Here is a 23,192-nt window from a genome sequence, read left to right as displayed (position 1 = left end):
AGTTGTAGCGGTAATGGATTGCTTGGGATGACATTGTCACCGGAACTGCAAGAGCGCGTGCACGTACGCGTGCAGCACCATTCTTTAAAACACCAGTTCTAAAGCTACCTTTAAATACAAGGATAACACACATATCAGTCTGTATGCGGCTTTGGAAATGCATGCGCGAAGTGTTGCATTGCAGACACTGCAAATAAGTAAGTTGAAAGCTTGAATAAATGTCACTAGGCAGGCCAATCTGGTAACGTTGAAATGACATGTGTAGAAAGTTGTACGAAGGAATAAGAGGAAGCTAATAAAAAAGAGGTGATCCAGGGGTCAGGACGTTTCGCTTCTCTCTGTTAAATTACGTACATTAGATACAATGCGTACATGTCCTTGCACTGTGCCCTGCTATAACCGCGACCATTACGACTAACGCCAAAGCCACCTCTGTCATTACGTCCACCTTCTTTCCTCTCCTCATGGAGTATAATTGATCGACCTTGTCCGTTCCGGCACTGTAAAGAGGCACGTAATACACATTGTCCGCCGGCGCTCACACTTTTCATTCATTGACGTTTTTTTTTACGTGACATGAGATAGTCATAACGAAACACGCCCTATATTTGAGAGAAAAGAACTAACGTGAACGCATGTATGAATGCATGTATGAATGCTTACGCCTATCCTCGTCTGTGTTGGAAGAGTAAGTGGGGGGGGGGGGTGCCCTCGAATGTGCCATCACGGGCCACACGCACACTGCGCTCTTGCGGACAGTCGCACCATTACGTTATGCCGGGTTGCAGCCGCGCACGCAGCTAGAAGTTAGCTCGCTTACAACGCGTATTAGTATTGGGACGCAGTATATGTGGTTGTAGTTCACGGCACCTTTGTTGATACTCCATGTTGCGGATAAGAAAACTTGCGAAAATTACACTTCCCGAGTTTCTAGTTTTTCGAACTGTTCCTCCTTTTCTTCTTCTGATGATAAGAGCCGGGATATGAACTTCTTTCCTGTTTTAAAGTTAATTAAAGAAAAAACAAGTTTAAAACTGATTTCGACAAACGGAACGGGTTCGCCCGTCCCAGGATTGCGGTGCTGCCGGGTAGCTGCCTAACGTACCACAAAACCATCGAACTCTCCCTAAAAGGTGTATCCCGTAAGATTTCTTAGTATCCTCTGCCGTAGTAAATGATAACATAAAGTCGTAAGTGGCCTATAATGAAGCGAAGGAAAGTGGAAGTTTTAAGGGCTCGTTTTTCTTTGTTATACACAATATTAATGAGCACTAACAGACAATATTGCCAAGGAAAGTATAGGGGACGTTATTAGTAGTAAATGTCATTTAAATGTGAAGAAAGAAAAGTGGACGAAAAGATAGCTTGCCGCGGGCAGGGACCGAACCTGCGACCTTCGAATAACGCGTCCGGTGCTCTACCAACTGAGCTACCGCGGCGGCCATCCCCCCGTCCACCTTATGTGGTATATATGTGTATTTAAACGTGGGAGCGTCAGTCAGCGCCGCCAGTAGCCATGACGGCGAGTGTGGAACACACTCGCCGTCATGATGAAATGAAGAACACGCAAATTTACCAATCAGCCCTCAACCTCTTGAGTTTGCTTTGCCGCACTAAGACTATTAGTGGGGCAAAGCGCGCTTTGAAGCGCAGTAAAACGTCATTTTCACAAGAACCTCGTTTTGCCACATATTACTTCGAGCACGCTTGCAAGGGTAAGTGCAGTGCTTTGTCGATAAGACACCTGAGGGTGAAGAGATTGTTCTTTATCATTTGAAAACACATAGCCGCAGCGAAAAATCTGCAAATACAGTGTGTAATGTGACACAAAAGTGAAGCTGGCAAAGCAAATCAAGAAAATGTCGCTTATGAATAGAACGCAGAGCAGACGGGATGTCAGAAGGCAGCATTCAACCAAGTAAGCGGATAGCGCTATCGTTAAATAGCAATGATTTTAATATAAACTATCAGATTTAACGTATTAAAGAAATTCGAGGCGTTTGGGGTAAGTCAACGTACCCAAGCGCCATATCTGCATTAACGTCAGGGTATATGTCAAGTTATTCATCCACACGGTGTTGGATTCACATTAAAGACCTCTTTCTGGGACATAGACGATGACTCTGAGCTTAGAATTACGGCGTCCATGGTAGCCCACAGTTCTTGCCTTAAAGAACACGCCACATGAGTCGCTAATTATAAAACTTAAGTGCTTCTTAAGGGTCATGCGATGTATTACGTGCGTTCTTTCTGTGTGTTGTCATTAAACTGTCATTTTGTCATTTTTTGCAGCTGTCCTAGGCAACTGGGAAGAATGGTGGACCTATGACGGAATCTCAGGTAAGATGGAACGTTTTACGCTCATTCTCATCAAATTTTGACTCACCTGAATATCATAAATGTACAAACAGAACTTTTAAGCTTGTTCACATTCAGTGATTCTGAAGTACTTCGCGCAACAGCTGCAGAGATTACGGTCTCGATCTATCACGTCCGCTGATATTGCTTTAAATTCCTGCCTATTCGCTGTGGCAGTAGAAGGGTTGGGTGTTCTTTAATTAAACGCACTGCGCACAGGCGTCATATCATGCTAAAGTTAAATCATACCCGAATGTGAAAAACTTAAAATATGGGCCCACTAGTTGCATACTATAATCTATGATACACATGTTGGCCAGTCTGAGTTAAGCCTTGAGCCTCGAACATTTTGATACGCCAGATAACAACACGGTTTTCTTTCTCTTGCTCACTGAAAGTGATCTTGCTTGCTGTCGCACCACTACTGGAAGATTACGAATCAATCAATCAATCAATCAATCAGTCAATCAATCAATCAATCAATCAGTCAATCAATCAATCAATCAATCAATCAATCAATCAATCAATCAATCAATCAATCAATCAATCAATCAATCAATCAAAAGCTACTTCATTATTATTGAGCTTAGTTTTCTTCAAGTGGATAGCGCGCTCCTTTCTTGAATTGTTCACGTTTTTGCAGTCACATGCCTCTCTTCTCAGAACGCCATACCAAATACATGCACTCGATTTGTGTCTGTGTCATTTTAAATGTTGTTTCTAGGTGAGCAAATTTACTATTGTATTCAGTTATCTGAACGACTGAAAAACATCGCTAGCTGTATGTGAAAACCCTTCTTTTTTGTTTGTTCAACGAAATAAAAAGACGACGTTTAAGAAGCTTTAGCGACAACACAGTTTGTTTCTAAGGTTCACGGTCAGGCGTGAGGAGCAAAAAAGCTGTTCGCAATACAAAATATATTCATATCTTGGAAATACAAATACAACATTCTTGATTTTATATTCCAAATACTAGACTACTGTCCCCTTCTCTATCTGTCGGTTTTTGTCCTTTTATAACAAAAAAAAATTGAAAGACCATAACTCGAGTTTGTGTAACGAAGTGAAATGTCTGTCTGGAAGTTATTTTTCTTAGTGAGGTTTTCGGGTAGACATAAAACTTCTCCGCTCTACGCCTCGATCTAGGAATTTTCGCATACGAATTAGGAAGAAACGGCCTGGAAAGTTAAGGACAAGCATCCAATACGCGAATGCTTACGATTCATGTAATATCCCATCATTTCTCACGCGTATAATCGGCAACGAGAGATACCGGTAGCCTGTTAGGACCGGGGCATTCGAGCAGCGTATTCGCGTATACTTAATTACAGCCGTTTGCGTAGCAAGGAAAGGGGAACCCCCATGAAGCCCGTCAAATTTGCATATTATGACTCGTTAGAACCGTTATAGCGTCCAGTCATCGCGATCGTGTAATACGCAATTAGGAATAACAAGAGCGTTGTGTGAATGCGCGCACAACGTATGCCAGTCTATCGCACAAATGCCTATCGCACTTTGGACGATGATAAAAGCGAAGCTTCGGCGATGAGTCACGCCGTGGTTACGGGTAGAGTCGTGCGCGCAATTGAACGGACAAGACGGAGATTCAGTCATCGCGTTCAAAGCGCATGCCATTCAGAATGACTGCGCAAATGGGACGGCGCGTACCATTCTCGTCAGTGAGAGGCTAGTAATTTTGCCATCGTCTTAGCGGCTCTATATGTCGTCGTTACCTCGCGCTGTGAAGCACCTTGAAGAGTCGCGCATTACCGTAGAGAGTCGAAGGGAAAGCAAATGTTCGCCTAACGCCCTTCCACGCACAGAAATATAAGCGACGAAGAAACGATACGACGCTAATATCCCGTATGGCAAAAAAAAAAAAAAAATTGAAGCGTTGATATATATTTTCTGTTCATGCAGGCGGGAAGATATCAGTCCCAATTAGCGTCTAGTATATATATATTTTTTTCTCTCTCTAACAATGAACGGGGCGCCAGAAAGGGTCTCATCCTCTTATGTCATCTTTTTCCCCAGTGTCACAACTGGGTATCCTGTCTCTTCGGATGTCTTATTAGCTCGTACGTAGATATCAGAAAAGAAAGAATCTTGGGAGAGTCCGATTTTTTCTCCCCGATTTTCTTCCTGAAGCTTCGCGCCCGGATAAAAAAACGAAAAAGCAAGAAAATAAAAAATGAACGCGACGAGTGCGCTCTATTCGATCGGCAAGCACACGCCAAATAATCAAAACAAGCAAATAAAAGAGGACGCAAGATGCAGGAAACAACTAACCGAACCAGTGTCTGGCTCGTACACTCAGACGTACGTACACACACAAAGTCGAAGCGGGTTGTGCAGGGTTCGGCTGGCTCGCCTGCCCTGCAGACAGACAACAGAAGCAAGGCGGTGCGTCCTGACTAAACGGTCCCGCGCGGCTGACTCCGACCGTCGGGGACGAGCGGAGGGGAGCGCTCGCTAATTGCAATTAGGACTGTGCCGGTATCGACAATTAGGCGGCGGAGATTGCTCTTTCCTTGCCATGCCGAGTGCTGCCGTGCAACGCAGCAGAGGAAGAGTCCTGCTGGCTGGCTTAAATGACTTCCGGTAGGAAGCGAGGGATCCCGGGTCGGATGGAGAAAGAGGAAAGACCCCCGATGATCTCGCGACGCTGTCTTTTTGCTTTCCGCTCTTGCATTCGCGTCTCGACGATTCTTGCCGTAGGCGCAAAAACATCGCCTCTTCTTGCCCTTTCAGCCCGCTCCCCTCGCCCTTTCGATGTTGTTAAGGAATGCTGTGGCTTCCAGGAACGTGCTCACAACGAGAGGTTGCCCTAACCGCTTCTACCGACTTCTTTCTTCTAATGTCTCTGAATGTATAGCTCCTGTAGTGTGGTTCGTCGCGTATAAGCTGTTCTTTTACATCGAAGCTGTATACAGTGTGGGCATTTATGGGGTACTTCGTCATCTGTACACGATCATCATCTCACGGGGTTCTTCGTCATCGTCGCTCGTGGGGACTCATCTTGAGATTGTTCTGTGCGTGATCGGTTCGCCACGTCTTCAGGGCCTATTAAAGGCGCGCTGACTGTTACGTCACAAATGGTAGAGCAGCTGGATGGCTGGGTGGGGTACGGGCTTTGGCGGACCGACAAAACGCCATGTAGAACAACTTTCGGTGCCCCTCGCCACCGCCGATGCCTCTTTCACAAATGTTGTGGACACTCAGCGGCGACACTTCCGTTGTCCCCCTTTGTCCCCTTTTGTCTCGTGACGTAGAGATCGCGCTAGTGTTGTTATAGGTAGTTGCCCATTGGGCTGGCGATGATACGGACGAGTGTCGTTCGCTCGGAGGAAAAACAGCGGAAATTGAAAGAGCGCCAGCGTGCACAGAGGCGCGAATGAGCACGAGCGTGACGTGACGCCGCTGACGCAGTAAGCCGTAGCCGTCCACCTTCACAGTAAAGAAAGGGCTCCGAACTTTTTCATAAGTGGCTTAACGCTGGTGCGTTTAGTAGCTGTATAAGTCGGGAGCTTGACAATCAAGCCCCGAATATAGCCGCATTTTCCAAAAATGCACTTTAAAAAATGATAGTTCTAAATACTCGTTCTCTTAAGAGCAAAATACGGATCTCAACAGTCTGCCTACACGTATGATTTCAGTTGTAGTCGTTCAGGTAACATCCTTATCTGTCAGACAAAAAAGGCGCCCTCGCGCATACGAATCGTTACTGTCTCGTTCCGCACACTCCTATAGTACGTAACATGGAGTTTAATTTTTGCACCACTGCTTCATACAACGCTGGGTACTGGTGTTCTGAACTCGCGATTTGAGTTTTCGTGCAAAGCTTGCACTTTATGACGGCAGTGGAAGAAAGGTCAAGAAAATGGCTTCATAATAATGATGGCACTTGAATAGTACAGTAATAAAGACAAGCTTTCGTGCTTATGCTTAGCAAAAGCTGGCTTGCTGTAGTGGACTACGCGTGCTTGCTTCACAGTAGTGCAAGGGCGCCGAATGTTTTCATAATTGGTTTAACAACGGTAGTTCTAAGGATCTGCATAACTCGACAGCTCAAAAATCAAGCCCCGAATATGACGATACTCCTCAGAAATGCCGTTCACGTCGGTTTCGCGCGCATTCGCGCTTATGTGTTTACGTTGGCGCTCCCTCAATTCCCGCTGTTATTCCTCCGAGCTGGCGACACGCGTCCGTCCCATATATCGAGTCCAACTGACGACTGCTGATTACAGCGCTAGAGCGATCTCCACGTCACGAGGCAAAAGGGCACAGCGATTGGTGGCAAGTGCCGCCGCCAGTATCGCGACGCTTGTGAAAGAGGCATCGGCGGTGGTGAGGGGCCCCTTTTTGAAGCAATGCGCTTTATTCACTTATTTTCTTGCGCCACCTTTATCGAGATCGCTATAGCAATGACAAACTCCTATTCCTCAGAAATTGAAACCAAATAAGCACAGGAACAAACGATAAGCGCTGAAATCATAAGCATATACACGTGTTCGCGGCGGGCCTAAACAACGTAGCATCCGCGAGTATTCGCTGATCCCGCTATGTTCAATTTATACACCAAAGTTGGTGACAGCAAGAAAGAAACCAGAGCTATATGCCCGTGCATTGCGCCACTTAGTGTATACAGCTGGTCGCCGTGAGCGACCGAAGTGGCGCGCGCCTACACACGACGTTGAACCGAAAGCCTCCATTACCTTCACGACGCGGCGACCATCAACGGGGTCGGCCTCGGTGTTCCTCTCGTTTCGCCACCGTGCCCCTTAGCGTTCTCCCATTCAGCACGTGGATGTTGTGGACCGGCTTCGATCTGCGAGCAGCCCTTTTCGTTCTTATTCGTTCGCGCCTACACCGCTTTCCGCACGCCGGCGGCATTCGTAGCCAGGCCGCCGCTCGATTGCGGTATTCATGGCGCGTTCCGACGCCGCCACGGGAATTATATATATATATGTATATATGTATATACTACGTCAGGCCGGAGGCCCGCTCTCCTTCCGCACTAGAGCCACGCGAACTACTGAGAGAGAGAGAGAGAGAGAGAGAGAGAGAGAGAGAGAGAGAGAGAGAGAGAACTCTTTTCATCTCGTTCACGCCACCTCACTCCCGGCAAGCGTAGAACGAGGGAGGCAAATGGGGACGGGGGGTGGTGGTGCTTTTGTTATGGTCGGGTATCGCGTGTCAACGGCGGAGAGGATGAGCGGCGAGTCCATTAAGTAGTTTCGGCGAGGTCGGTAGGTGTACTCGTAGTTCCCTTCCCTCTTTTTCGGTCATTCATAATTTGGCCCATCGCGAGTGTTCTCTCATACGTCCCCACTCTCCGCGGGATCGTGCAGCGATCGCGTCGTTGGCCATTGGCTTCTTCCTCGTTCATCGCCGGCGTAACGCTTATATGCACTCTTTCTTATATATAGCCGCTCGAGCGTAATTGATTATCGAGTTTACCGCAGACGACGTCTCTCGTACGCAGCGTTTTCTCGCTCACTCCCCCCCTCTTTTTTTTGGCCTTGGTGCTCAGCAGCTGAGCATGCGTGGCGCCTCCGTGTATAGTTGTGAGCACGCGAAGAAGCGAGTTAGATTGCGAAAACGTTGCCAAGAGCGGAGCAGCTAATGACTTGCATGGGTGCACTTGGCTTTCGTTCATCAAGCAGCACAGGCCTCGCACGGGCACTAAATCTGCTGCGTAGCAGGACTGCTTGCTCTCGAGTCTTTCTTTGTATTGTATCTGCGTGTGCTTATTGTCTGGACGCCTTTAACGTTGCATTTCTGTACCTTTTTCTCGTCAGTACTGCTGTGCAAAGCGTGTGCTCCAGAAATTTCGACCACCTGGTTTTCTTCAACGTGCGCTGACATTGCACAGTGCACAGGCCTCCATCATTTCGCCTCCATCGAGAATGCGACCGCCGCGGTCCGGATCGAACCGGCGACCTTCGGGTCGGCAGCCGAGCATTGTAACCGCGGCGGCCTTTCTGGCGCTCTAATTTATGCGGTACAATCGTATACCCTGCCACTCTGGCGGTTTAGAATAAGAATGACACAGAAAAAAGAAGTCTCAAGCTCGCTATGCCGAACAAAGCTGCTAGAGAGAGAGGATTTCGTGCAGTGGGCAGGGACGAGTGCCCGTACTTTTCTCGAAATGATTTGCACTTCCGGCTTTTGGTAAAGGGCGAGGAGAATCACGAAGATCTATCTTCGCCACAGTTTTGCAACAAAATGAGCCGAGGGAGTGGATCCCGAAAGACACGTCGAACTATAGTCTTCCTCGAAACCCCAGTATCTCCAAACGCTTCTCTTACTGGCCCGGCCCGAAGCATTCGGTAGCTTTGGAAGGTATAGCAGGAGACAATTGTCCCGGGCGTCTTATTTTTCTCCGCTTCTCCCAGTTCGATCACAATCTCGAGCAAACCCTCCCTTCTGTACAGTGCACACTTACCTAACTCCGGGAGTGGCTGCGGTCTGGAGGAGGGGTCTTCACTCGGGGCTATCGCCGCTGGAGCAGCGCAAATAAACGTTCCTTCCCAACAATCAGGCGGGCCCCGACCTGCCGACCGGCAGTATAAACATAGAAAAGGAGGAAAACAAAACTTAGATCGCGGACCGACAAACTCCCAGCGGGACGCAAACAATGCAGGCTTCCGATAAAAAAAAAAAAGCAGGGCGAATAAGCATCGGTAGCAGCCACGTAACAAGCTCAAGATGTTCTCCTGAGCGCTAGTGTAAGCCGCTGGTATACAGGCGAGCAGCGTGAGAAGAAAAGGAACTCGACGCTCGGAAGGGCTCTAGAAAGAGAAACGCGCACGCTTTTCTGCTGCCCCCTTTTACACGGCGGGGGAATATCGGAGGAGGAGTGCAAGAAATCGGTGATCAGGGCCCGACGAGTGGCGAGAAAGTGGAAGGGAGAAACACTGCGCCGCTGAATTCTCGAAACCGTACTGAAAGCGAACACTCGGCGGCAGCGATCATTGACTGAGGCACCGGCAATCGTGTTCGACAAAGGACCACCTTTGCCCCATCCCCTCCCTTACTAGCTCTCGTTCTTTCGTTTCGTGCTTTTCAGCATGATTTTCCTTAACTCGTCGCTCGAGTCTTTGTTTCATTTTTTTTTGCCCCGTTTGCTTCAGATCCGGTCGGCTACCCCTTTCTCTCGTACCTTTTCGCGTCCTCTCCCAACGATCGATCTTGTTTGTCCTTTTGTTTGTCCTTCCAACGCTCCTGGTGGTGGGAAGCTCTGTGTGCTTTTATTTTAAACGTTACTTTCGTATTGCGCGAATGTGTTCCGGAATTCTTTTCGGTGATCCACTTTCGGTTCCGATCGCCACTGAACGGTCGATCCGAAGCTGTATAGCACCAGAAAATTTTCGCCTTTTTTTTGTCTTTAGGAAACCTGTTTACTCGCAGTTCTGTCTTGTCGCGCAGCCCTCCGTTTCGTTTACGAGAGGATAACTCGAAAGTAGGAAACGCGGTGGAATGTTCGCCTGCGTGCCGGACATTATTGCGCGGGCTTCTCAGACTGCAGCGACTGAAACGATGTAGTCGCCTTTCGTGGCCTCTTCGCTGTAGCATGCCGACTTTGGACACTTCGCCACCACCTTAAGGTTTCCGTGACAAAGTTTCGCGATTTCGCGACATACCAGCTAAGTTAGGCTGATTGAGCAGTCACATTCTAATTCTTGTTTTATGGGCCCCTTCTTTTCACACTTCACTATCCTCCTCGTGAAACAAATGTCTTTCTTACGCTACCTACTGTTTTTACTTCAAATGCTCTTTCTAGTTTTCTTTATTTTTTTTTTTTTGGGGGGGGGGGGGAGATAGGGCTTGAAGGGTCAGGCACAAACGCATACTCGAACCAAACGCATACTCGAACCATAAACGCATACGTATACTCGAAGCTGATCTTCGCTCCGCTATTCGACGAAAGTTTAGGGCCTTCCTCGTCCTGTGTCACAGAAGAATTCCAGCCGCCTTGCTTCGCCACTAACTTACATGTGACCTTATTGAATAGCCCTGTTCCCACAACTGAACCATTCCGATTCCAATAGTTAGCGCGTGTACGAGCCAATCACGCAAGAAGACACAAAACACAAGTGATAACGCTTTCCTATGGTGTAGAGTGTATTTGTACAAGGTGCATTTGTACAGTGTGTACTCGTGTACGTCCATGTACAGTCGGCGTAAACAGTTTAGAGACCACTGGCTCTTAGAGAACTGGCTCTCATTTCCCAGCAATCTGTGACTGTATTCGGTCGAACTGCGCATTACATGTTGTTAGCGCATTTTAGAACAGGCCAGAAATCTAAATTTAAGGCTGCCTACCGAAGCAGTGGGAATATTTATCTTTTTCTTGTGTCTCGTGTTCCTTAAGCTTTCGGCACTGACTGTAAGCTACACAAAAGACACACACGCGCATACGATCGCTCACGAAGGTTTACGGTTTTGGCCTTCCACGACAAGTGTGGACTTGTGCATAGTTAAAGGGACACTAAAGGCAAATATTAAGTCGACGTTTATTGTTGCAATAGCGTTGCAAAAACCTCGTAGTGCTTGTTTCGTGGCACGGAAATGTTTATTTTGGAAGAAAATCACGCTTTAGTGGTCCGCACGGCGTTAGCGCACTTCAAATCACCCGCCTGAACAGACCTTCTCACGTAGCAGTTTCCGTGCCCAACGTTGCCCGCCTTTACTGCCCGGCCACCGAAGCTACGGTTTCTTGCGGAGCAGCGGCCATCAATCTTGCCAAATCGCAGCCACCGACCACATTGAAACGGTATGGTTCACTATAACGGAGCTTAGCTTGGCCAGATGCAGAAGAAGTAGAGTATCGACAGGGCGAAAATAGCGAGAGCCAAGCACACGCAGCAGTACGCGATACCGAAACTACCGCTGAGACACGCAGCTCGGCGAAAACGCAACTTTTGAACCACTCGCGCCGTACCCCATGGCAGCTTCAAGAGGTGATTTTTTCTACGCATCGAACAGAAACGAACAAGCAGCATTTTATTACGTCTTGTGATGCCCGGAAGGTTCTTTTTTTCATTGCAACTACTCTGATTAGTAGTGGTTAATTGTACTCGGCACTCTCTGATGTCATCGGGATCGCTTCCAAAGTGCCCCACTCGTGGCGCACGTCTTGTCCTTCATTTACCTTAATTTCTCGATTACTGGAGCACTGCTGTTGATACTATTGACGTTTTAGACGTTCTCACACATTGACCTCTCACTCTGACATAAATTGTGATTTGCCTTTAGTGTCCCTTTAAGACTCGACAGTACAACTTTATGAGTAAGTGCGTTGGTCCAAAAACGCCAGGCCTGCGCGGAAAGCGCAGCACAATCATAGCGAAAGCTGGAATAGCGGTATTTCTAGAGCCCGTTGCAAACTCTATTGTGGCTACTAATACAAGTACACTAGGAACGCACCCACTACGCCACAAATCATAATTTTTGTGAAGTTGGCAAGCACCCACGACGACATTATTCGTTATTCTGCGGAGAAGCGAGGTACCATCTGTAAGGCATTATGTTCACTTTGTTGATGCGACGGTTGATGACGATGAAGAATTATGGCTGAGCCCTTTGTAATAATGGGTTGGAGGCTTTAAATGACCCACTAGTTACGTAATTCGCAATGTGTGACGCCCGGTCGTTATTTAACTCTCCCACCACGCTTTATAACATACGGTAACGTGAGAAAGAGAGAGAGCGAGGGAATTAACTTTATTGAAACCCTGAGGAAATGGATTATGCGAGCCTTATGGGCTTCCTTGGCAACCAATAGAAGTGGGCTTGCCAGACCCACTACGCTGTAAATCATCATAATTTTTGTGAAGTAGGGCAGCAGCACTAGGCAGTTTTTCGTCAATCTGCGGCGAACCGTGGTACCCGCTAAACACCTGTAAGGCATTACGTGTACTTTGTTGATGCTCTGGCTGATGACGATGAAGAATTATGGCAGAGCCCTTTGTAATGGGTTGGAAGCATTCAACAACTCACTCGTTGCGCAATTCGCATTGTGTGACGCCTGGCTGTTATTGTACTCTTCTACCACACTACATTAGATATGTTAATATGGCTCCTTCCCAATATGAGGCCTGTATAGGGTATTTTTGCAAAGCAGTTTCAAGAACCGGCATGGATCTGATTTCTTTATTTCAGAAATCGGAACCATGCCGGTGCTTGAAACTGAGAAAAAAAAACGGCATGGCTCTGAGGTAGAATACTGGGCTCCCACGCAGAGGGTCCATGGGTTCGAAACTCGTTCCATCCAGGATATTTTTTCTTATTTCGTGTTTTTTGTTATTTCGCGCGATAGTGGTTACGGACACCGGCGGCGGCGGACAACTACGGCGCCAAAAACGGCCCTTATTGTGATCTCATAACAGCTTTCGCTGCAAAAGTGGCATGGTAGAACTTCGAATTAGAGTTTATGCGCTCCCGGGTTTGCTTTACTGTCAACCTCATGTGCCGCAAACACTGTGGCCGACCACAAGAGCACTAATAGCCAAGCACATACGAAACGCATCGCGTATGCACGCGCGCTGTACAATCCCATTACAAGCGCTAAAGCACGCTCGCGCATGCAAAGCGAGCAGTTAAAACACTGAAAGTCTGCGAGGCGAAATGCGTCGAGTCGTCACGAGTGAAATTCACTGACATCCATGCATAATGCAAGTGTTCCTCTGGTTTGGTCGTGTGCGCTCTAATCACATTTAATAGGCGACGAATTTTCCCCGGCCCAAAGCATCTAATTCCGGTGATTGTTCCCCCTGCAAGTGTGATTGATAGCCGTCTCTCTCGTTCCTAGCTATTTCGTCAGTTAAAGTATGCCTGCGACGCTGATTTTTTTTTTTTTTTCGTTTCCTATTCCACCGTCTCAATCGTCGCTCGACGTGCGATCAGCGATCGTGCTCATCACGCGACACCACACCTAACCCAATCCTTCACGTTTACGTTTACCGCGCGCGTGGGCTCCGGCAGAGCCAGGTGCTTAGACGCCTTGACGGAACAGATCCCCCCCCCCCCCCCCCCCGCACCACCCCTACAGGTCTCCACCCTGTTCTGACCTCTCGAATGCGTGCCGCGACCCGGAAGCCGAAGGTAAAGTAAGCGAAAGTAGCCAGCCGGAGGAGAGAAAGCGAAACAACGAAGGAGATGCTGGCGGAAGGAGAAGGATGAAAGAATAGAAGCAGCAGACGGTGAAACGGGCTTATCACCATGGGCGCGTCTCTCTTTGGGACGCTCACGCGCAGTATGGGGGTCTGGAGAGGGAAAAGGTGGTGCACCTTCTCTACTCCGCGCCGGTCTTGACAACAAAAGCGTGACTCCGCGAGATTGATGAGAACGTCGCGAGACCGCTCCCCCCTCTTCCCCCCCTCGGGGCACGCGACCCACACCACCGCTGTATAAACACTGCGGACCGCTTTCTTGCTCGATGGTGGAAGCTCCGAGCTAAGCGAGAGCGCGTTCTGGCGAGCGTATCGCGTGCCCACTGGTCGGGTGCGGTGGATATGTCCTCTTCGAGAAGAGGACAGATCTGGCTGAAGCCGCTGCGCTTATACGGCCCGAACACCGTGCCGACGCCGCAGATGGGACGCCGGCACCATGCCGTTGTCGCGCGCCGCCGTAATTAAGACAGAGTCCGGCCCTTCCTCGACGCACTCGGGGTGCTGGGTCACGGGTTGGGCACCTCCCCCAACTGCACTCTCTCCTCGTCTCGCGTGCGACTCGCAGGGCACAAAGTCAGATGAGATAAATGCCGGCGGGCAAGCGCGAGCTCGCAGTTAATTGGGATCCGCTATCTGGGTCTCAGGCGTGCCCGATGTGTAAGGGCCTAATGGAGCTGCAGGTGTCTTCCGTGGCAGCGCTATCGCGGTTCGAGATTTCTGCGGCTGCTGCAGCGTTGCCTTCGTTTTTTTTTTGTTTTTATATTTTGTCGCAACCGTGGTCGGGATGAGAAGCAGTTTTTTTGTGTTGAGCGCTAGCCTAAAGCTCAAGTAACGCGAGACAGTGTTGATTTTATTGCGGAAGAATTACGCTAACAAATTATATATATTTTAGGCGAAACGAAAGATGCAATGCACGTTTGTTTGGCGACTACACAATAGGAAGGTTGTCTAATAAGTATCTCGCAGTGTGTTGTTGGGTTTGTAATGCTACAGCGAATGCTTCCTGGACAAAATGAACCTCGTGGTGGTACAAGCAACGACAATATTCAGCAAACGTTTATATGTGGGTAGTGTGCCTAAAATAAAGTTACCTGAAAGACAGGCGCTCTTTCTGTCTTCTGCTTTTTTCTGAAAGTTACGTTACGTTGGACCGCATTAGCTTGTTCAGTTACGCACCAACTCGCCCAACATATACAGTAATCTTTCGGTCACACGTTCGGTTGTGTCTCACAAATAAACGAGCCCATCAAACCATTCCTCCTCTTTCGTTCTGTTTGACATGCGTCGATGTCGTCAGATAATAATAATAATATCTGGGGTTTAACGTCCCAAAACCACGATATGATTATGAGAGACGCCGTAGTGGAGGGCCCCGGAAATTTCGACCACCTGGGATTCTTTAACGTGCACCTAAATCTAAATACACGGGCCTCAAACATTTTCGCCTCCATCGAAAATGCAGCCGCCGCGGCCGGGATTTGATCCCGCGACCTTCGGGTCAGCAGCCGAGCGCCATAACCACTAGACCACCGTTGCGGGGCGGTGTCGTCAGATACAGCCGAGTTAATATTGCCACGTGCGTTTCTTATTATCACTTTTTCTGTATTCGGTTTTCGCCCACAAAGGCTGTCAGCAACGCTCAGCGCAAACCGCGCCTCATTTTTCGAGAAGCTTCACGATTATTGTAGATCATTTTGTTAAGATTGCGCGCAAGACGCGAACACTCGAGCTTATTCTAGAGATTGCGCAACAACCAGCGATATCGCTGGAAAGTTCGATAGCGCCTGTATATAAGCCGACGCGCTTGACCGCTTGTCAGTCTTATCGACGACCGACGCCCAGTTCGCCGATATCAGTGTACAGCGTGTATTGCTGTAGTTTGAGTTTTCTTTTCCCGGCCACAAGTTCGGCCAAATAAAGAGTTTCATCTGGAACACGCCGGCTGTTGTCTTCGTCGACGTCACGACCACGTGAAAATATTGTTGGGTCTTGAAACGCAACAGGAGGCACAAACCGAATAGTGCCTTTCGCTCTTCAAGCATATGCCCGCTTTTCGAGCAGTGCGAATGTGTTGGTATTGCAGTGACTTTGGTGACAAAGCCAAAGTCACTACAGGATCTAGGCAAGAAATCGGGCAGTTGGTGGTATCAGGAATGAAACGAAGCCGAACCGGGGACCGAATTAAAAAGAAAAAAAAAAGCTCTTTCGTGAGTGCGTTTTCTCATTGGAATTGAGGCGAAAATGTTTGAGGCCCGTGCACTTAGATTTAGGTGCACGTTAAAGAACCCCAGGTGGTCGAAATTTCCGGAGCCCTCCACTACGGCGTCTCTCATAATGATATCGTGCTTTTGGGACGTTAAACCCCAGATATTATTATTATTATTTCCCATTGGTCAGCCGGCTTTGCTAATGTGTCCCACATCGTGATGGGCTGCAGCAATCTCTAACGAAAATATTTAGCGTAAGACGTTTCTTGTGAACACTGGCCGAGACCCTGTAAATTAAATTTAAATGCAGCTGTCCGTATAGACACGGTCTCTAAGAAACCATTGAGCTTTCGCTTGAGATGACCATGATGCGCCAATGATGTTATACCTTCAAAAAAATAGTAAGGAAAGAAATAACAGCGCCTTTGTAGGGTCGTCGCAGCAGCTAAGTTCATGAATCCGCTGCCGTAACACTTGCCTGAAATGAAACGAAGATCGACATTCCATGGCAACCACCACAAATAAATTAGGTTAATGCAAATCCAATCCAATCTTTTCGACCTACTTTTTACTTAAATAATTCTCGCATGTATTAAAGAAGCTTGCTGAATTGTTGTCCTGACCTTCTCCGTTTTCACGGAAGTCTTTCTCCTAATTATTTCATTTTCCATTTGAAATCCAGTAAAGTTGACAGTTGGGCGAGTTGGTGATAGTTCATGTTAACTTGTGAAGCAGCGCATTGAGACCTTTTGTGCCTTGTCTCAGTGCGCTGCTTCACAAGTTCGCATCCTTTTGAAATTCCTTAATTTTTCGGAACGTAGACAGTTTAAGCTCATCGAAAAATTGTTTACGCAAATGATCTGAAAGAGACATACTGCGCTTATATATGCATGTCGCTCACGTACCTATTCACATTCGCAATAAAGAGGAAGATACCGCACGCAAGAGCGTTCTCGCTCGTGAACGCATTTTTCGCTACTTCTTTGTCTTTTCCCGGTTCGTGCGCACGTAGTGGGTATGGGTCACAGTAGCTCGGGCTGCGAGCTCGGGCTGCAGGGCATGCGCCACTAGAGAACGAGGGACAAGGGTCGGCGAGGATGATCAGGGCGCTGGGCGCCTTCGCCTCGATGGCCCTGTTCCTGGTTCTCCAGGGACGGCGGCTGTCCGGCCCTGGCCAGGCACCCTCGGCGTCCCTGACCGAGCAACTGCCGTACACGATGAACGTGGAGCCGGTGCGCCCTTACCAGGCGCCCGTCCACTACATGCGCAACTTCCTCGGCCGCCTCGAGACCCGGCCCCGGGACATCAACTTCTTCCTGGAACTGGCGCGGGAGCCCAACAGCTTCCTCGACATCCTGGGCAACTACCAGCACGGCATCAGCTCGGTCGTGCAGGTAGGCAACGCGGTCATGGCCATAATCGCCATAGGTGGCATTGTCGTGGTGGCCGGTCGCTGGGTGGGCTACTTCGGTGGAGACAGCAGCGAGGAGGCGGAGGCGGAGGACGAGGACGAGGAGGTGACACCCATGTACAAGACGGCGCACACGGCCACCATGGCCTTGATGCTCCTGCTGGGCGTCGTCGCCTTCGTGCTCGCCTTCTTGCTGTACGAGACCAGTAGCGACCTGAGCGCCTCGATCGACTCCCTGCCGGTGGTCAAGGATATGGCGGCCAGAGACCTGGCCGCCTTTGTGACAAACACTATCAACCAAAAGGTGGCGGATGCCGGGCGGAAGAAGCGCCACCACCTGAACGAGCTCGAGGGCGACTTCAAGAAGTCCTTCAGCAACTTCATCGAGACTCGCATGCACGAGGACCTGATGCTGCGCAACGGCCTCAACGTGACCGACTGCGCGGAGAGTGTCAAGCAGATTGGCATGCTGTTCGTGAAGGATGGAGTCAAGTCGCAGGGCAACCGACTGTTGCGAGCCAGCAAGAGTCTAGCCCGAGTAAACGACTACCGAAAACGGCTCTGCGACCTGGTAGCCAGCAAGGTGGACAAAGCGACGTCTAAGGAGAGGAAGCAGGTTGTCGAGAGACTGAAGAAACAACTCCAAGAAAACGCAAAGCTGAAGGCGGAAGAGGACCTCAAAGAAACACTGAACGGCTTGGACAGAGCTTTTAACAGGCTGATGACGTACGGCTCGAGAACCGGCTGGTGGGAAAGATTCAGATCCTCTACGTTGTTCGGCCTGGTGCCCGTGTTCTTTCTGTTGACCATCGCCATCTTGATTCCGTTCATCGTGGTAGCCTTGACCCAACAGGATTTCACCGAGGAGGCCGAAGAGACGAACAAACGATTTAAAGTGGCTGGCACGGCCATAGCTTACAGCGCGTTTGTCCTCTACGTACTCGCCGTGCTTGCGCTGTACGTTGCCCTGCAGGTATTCCCGTACGGAGCGGTGGGCGAATGCTACCTCTGCAACTCGTACAGGCAGGGATCGTTCAAGGTTCTCAACATGCTGGCCGTGCGACTGTGGCCGCTCAATGAGCGGGCCTCGATTTTCCGCGGCATACACCCGAGCGAAATATTAAGCAAGTGCAGCCACGGTGAGGCCACGCTGGCCGATTTGGGCATCCCCACCGAAGTGCGTCAGGACATGGACGCAGATACCAAGAGCACGAGAGTTCCGTTGCTGGACTCGGAGACCCTGAAGCTCGGCCAGCGAATGCCTTCGTTCCTTGTCCACGACCGCCAAGTGGAGAAGTTGCACGGCGCCGACGTCAACGTTACCCTTTTTGTTAAGACTCTGCGCATATCCCTTTCCAAGGAGCGCGCCCTCACAGACGGCACGCGCCGCAGAGCCTCAGCTTTCCTCAAGAAGCTGGATAGAGTCGATCTCAAGGACGCCGGCGAGCGCCTGGCGGCGACCAGCTACCGCCGCATGCTGCTCACGATGCTGCCCAAGTACTACACGCAGTACCTGCACGGTCCGACCATCGACCAGCACATTGGCAGCTGCGGGCCCATCTACAACGTTGTGGACAAGACGATGAGTGCCACGTGTGATGGCTTCGTCGACTCGGTTCTGGCGTTCGTTTTCTTCCTCGTGGTAACGGCCGTGGTCTCAACGCTAGTGGCAGTAATGGCCGCGGCGAAGAAACACAGGCACCATCGCAAGCACAAGCACAAGAAGCACAAGAAGCATAAGCACAAGAAGCACAGGAAACACAAGAAGCACAGGAAGCACAAGAAGAAGAAGCACAAGCACAAGAAGAAGAAGCACAAGCACAAGAAGAAGAAGCGCAAGCACAAGAAGAAAAAGAGCGCAGAGGAAGCGAAACCTGAGGGCGAATCGGCCGAATCATCCAGTTCGAGCGCCGCAAGCTCAGGGGCCAGCTCACCGGCCAGTTCCGCTCCTACTACTACTACTGCGTCCGCTACTACTGCGTCTCCGTCCAAGGTGACTAAGACGGCGACGCCCACAGGCTCTGGTTCTTTGAATGCGAGCGCTTCGCAGCCTACACTGATCCGCGTCACGAGCACCAGGACGGAGGACACAATGATGGGCCCTGTGGATGAGGTAGACTTCGTGGAGATCAGACTGCCGGCAGGGATGGTGCCCAACGATCCAGGTGCAGCTACAGCGACAGTCGGTGCCGGTGTTCCCGGCGCGCCTCCGCCTGTGCGGCCTCCGATGTAAACAGGGACGTGACTACGATGCTCGTTCTGTTCTTTTTGTTTTTTTTTTTTTGAGCGACGCACACTGAGAACAGTGTGCTTCTCATTTGTCATTCCTTCACGTCCTTTGTAAATAAAGGTGAAACGAGGTTCAGGCAGTGACCAATAGAACAAACTGGTCGCACACTTGTTCACAGTGTTCTTTCATTCCTTCACATTCTTTGTGTCTCCCACGCGCCATGTTTAATGCAGCCATAGTGCGTAAGCAAGTCCAGATATCAATATGCCTCGGAAGACTTCATGTGGTTAGTGTACCATAGCGTGACTGTGTGCAGTAATTCCTACGAGCACTTATATTAAAGTCATTCTGTCTCTATTCACGCGCTATTCCTGCTAGAATGTTTCTTCACTTCTCGATGTTTTAGGGGCGAAGCTCCTTAAGGCGGCACCCGTTCGTCCCTCGTCGTGCTCGTAGTAGTGAGTAACAAGTCTTACCCTTTGACCTCCAAGGTGGTGCCGGTGGGAGATTTCTCCTGTGCGTTGTTGAACAATAAAAAATTCGCAGCGTGCGCGTTAACTAAAAGCCGAATTCTTCTGTCTCTGTAGAAGTGTAAGTGTTAGCTAAAAGCCGACTTCTTCGGTCTCTCATTCCCATTAGCAGCCATTGTTTACCTCCAAGGTAGTGCCTGGTGAGATTTCTCCTGTGCGTGATTAAACAATAAAAATTTTGTTCAAAACGCCGTTGATTGATGAAATAAACCAACGAAAGACGCCAGATGTTTTGTAAAAACAAAACGAAAGAACGCCAGATGTTTCTAAAGCAAAACGAAAAAGACGCCAGCTGCTTAGCGAAAGACGCAAGGTGTTTTCTAAAGCAATGGTTTTCTAAACAATGAAAATTCACAGCGTACATGTGAAATTAAAGTGAGCTGCAAGTCGTCATAACTCATCGAACCTTTAGTATAAACGCGCCCGATCTCACGTCGGTGATGATGTACTGGGCAGAATTCACGGAAGATTCACGGTTTACCGATGAACCTCCGCAGCTTCGCCCACTCATCATCATTCACTCCGTGGATATGCTGTGATTTTTTTTTTTTTTAAAGTAGGGAAGTTTCCATGGTGGTTACGTATATTGTGTAATGAACGGCGCAGGAAACGCCGTTCAAGTTACTGGTTGTCATCGACAAACCAAGGGCTATGGAAACGAACGCAGTACATACGAGATCTGAAATACGGACACATTTCGAACAACTCGGTGCAGCAGACCAGGGTAAAATGCCAGAGCGGATATCTCTACAAGTGTGATGGGAATTGCATCACTGTGAAGATGGCGTTCCTGATGTGGAGATGTAAATGCCATTAATACCATTATCGCCATTAATACGGATCACAGGTGCAACTTGTCAAGCTGAAGAGCGCTAAGTTTCCGTTTGAAGTCTGGCTGAAAGTGAAAGTTCAATGTCTCTCAAATGAGAGTGACTGATTATAACAGAAGACAGAGTTTTACCGGCCTGCATAGATACGTTAGCCTGTTGCTGACCAGAGATTTTTTGTCGCAGCAGGCTTTGACCGCTGTACTGAATGATTTCTCCAAACGCCAACGTTTGATGTGCCACACACTTGTATCACACGGAATGAACGTACAACAGCAGCTGGCGACATGCATAAGCAGGAGAAGGCTAGCTTTGGATTGTTGCTGCCCGAGAAAGCAGCGAAGCCGCGAGAGACAGCCATGCTCTTAGCATTTCCCAGACTTGCGATATATAGAACAAATGACTGACGCAAACCCTACGTACAACCGGATCATCTTAACGAATGTCTGCATTGCGAATAGGCACGTCACATAATCGTACGATTGATACCACAAGTGTCGTTGTTGTGACCTGACCATGGCTCATGCCAAATGCTATATTTGCCGAGTAGTGGGTGCATCTTTTCATTAAGTGCTTCGTATTCCTTCTTTTTTTCCCCGCGTTCGAAGACTAGCTAGTGCACAGGCACATTCACCGGAGACGCCAACTGACTTTCGTTCCTTTTTTTTTTTCTATTTTGTCGTCGTGGTTTCCTTATCGGGGTCGGGGGCTTTTTGTTAGAGCATGCTAGTGCAGAGAAGTCTTGTATGCGGCATACACCATGTGTTCGTTACTGGTGTGCATTCACTGGTGGCGCCGTCTGTCTGCTTTCGTCGTCTTTTCTGCTCCTCTTTCTGCCTGTGTTTTTTTTTTCTTCTCGCTCGCATCACGTCGGGCGCCACAAATGTGCTCCCGAAGTCCTTTTTCTAACGCGTTCGCTCGCTTCCCAGCCACTGATGGTGCCGCAGCACACATCGTGGGGCACGCCGATCGCGCAATAGCAGCATCGAAGCCCAATCCTGCACCTCCCAACTCTACTTTAGCCTTCTTTTTGGTTCTCGAGCAAAACAAGAAGAGAAGACGCCTGGAGAACAAAAATCAGAGCGGCCAAGCCAGTGTAGTCAGGAGGGGGTCGTCGTCGGCAGCCGGATCCTGGGAGCGGAACCCGCGCCACAGCGCGAGCGGCAAGAGCAACTAATTTCGAAGAACGCATTCCGATTGCTTTCGTTTCGAGCTGGCTGACTCCGTCCTGCTGGCGCGCTGCTATTCTCTCTTCGGTTCGCCCTTTCCGTCTGTCTCTGCCGCCACCCCAACTCGTCTCGGCCCTCCCGTTCGCCACCCATTCAGTATCGCCATTTTCAATTCCTTCTCTTCACCGCCTATCGCGCGTCTCCCATAGTTTCGTTTTCACTGCGTACTTTCTTTTTTTTCCTCGTGGCCACACTTTTAGCGTAGCCTGCTGGTTCTTCTCCACTGCGGAGCTTTGTTTTGGCGTGTTTGCTTTTTTATATAGAGAGAAGAAACAAAGTGCGAGAAATAGAAAAAAGAAGAATACACGGCTTCGCAATAAATTGTGGCGACGCGGTCGTCTCTTCGAAGTGAAGAATATAGAAAGAGGTCAAAAGGAAAAGCAATGCGCGCGCAGTACGAATAAGGAAAAGAAACCCAAGGTGATATAAACGCGAAGCTGTCTATAGATTCACCCTCAGCTGGTTTTCATTGGCTCTATAGCGAACGCCCACCTTTCTCCTGCCTTTATTTTCTTATTACATTGTTCGTTCCGCTGCCTGTACGCCACTTTCCAAGCAAGCTCTCTTTCTTGCGTCGACTAACTGCGAGGCGTTATATACCTTCCCTTCGGCGTTTTCTTTGCCTTGTTTTTGTCTCACATAGGGAGGAGCGCATCTGCGTTCATCCCGTAGGCTTTGCGCACTTGGCGCGTTATTTGAACTTACTTCAGCTCCAACTCGTCGACGCCGCTGGTGCATCCTCGGTCCGTGCCGTATTGGCTTTGTCGCGTGCGCACACCCGGAGAACATCGAGAAGAAATGAACTTCTCCGGTGCTTTTCTGGCTTCCGAGTGTGTTTGTGTGCGTGCTACATGCACGTATACACATTCGTGTCTGACGCACAGACGCACGCGGGGAGGGGGATGGGTGCTGTGCCGCTCTCCATCGTCTGGCAACCGAGGGTGAATTTATTTACGCGCGGCTCCTTTTTCTCTCCAACTGGGTGCGGTGGGTAGTGGTGTCGTCGGTACTTCGTTCTCATCCCAGTCTCCCTCGCGGCTTGCAATGCTTCACTGCCCGCCTGCGCCGGTGGCCGAATCCCCCGTACCAAACTCCCTCTTTCCCCGTACCCACCCGCGCGCTCTCGGCGCTAACTCCGAAACCCTTTCTATATACTCCGCCACCTATATGCCCGGCATCTGAGTATTTCTTTTTTCGCTTACGCTCTGTCTTCTCTTCGCTCG

At 49.3% G+C, this 23,192-nt stretch overlaps 1 protein-coding gene across 1 annotated transcript in view; it reads left to right on the top strand.

Annotated features, from left to right (window-relative positions):
• The window catches only part of LOC119383461 (putative carbonic anhydrase-like protein 2), a 167,844-nt gene that overhangs the window by 43,270 nt on the left and 101,382 nt on the right, over positions 1-23,192 (top strand). The window contains exon 2 of the mRNA XM_037651587.2: positions 2,293-2,340. Within this exon, the coding sequence (XP_037507515.1) occupies positions 2,293-2,340 (48 nt within the window). The remainder of the gene's footprint in view (positions 1-2,292; positions 2,341-23,192) is intronic.

This window comes from Rhipicephalus sanguineus, chromosome 2 (genome assembly GCF_013339695.2).
Source record: "Rhipicephalus sanguineus isolate Rsan-2018 chromosome 2, BIME_Rsan_1.4, whole genome shotgun sequence".
Taxonomy (NCBI): domain Eukaryota; kingdom Metazoa; phylum Arthropoda; class Arachnida; order Ixodida; family Ixodidae; genus Rhipicephalus; species Rhipicephalus sanguineus.
Note: the sequence above shows the minus strand (reverse complement) of the source record. Positions and strands in the feature narration are given on the sequence as shown.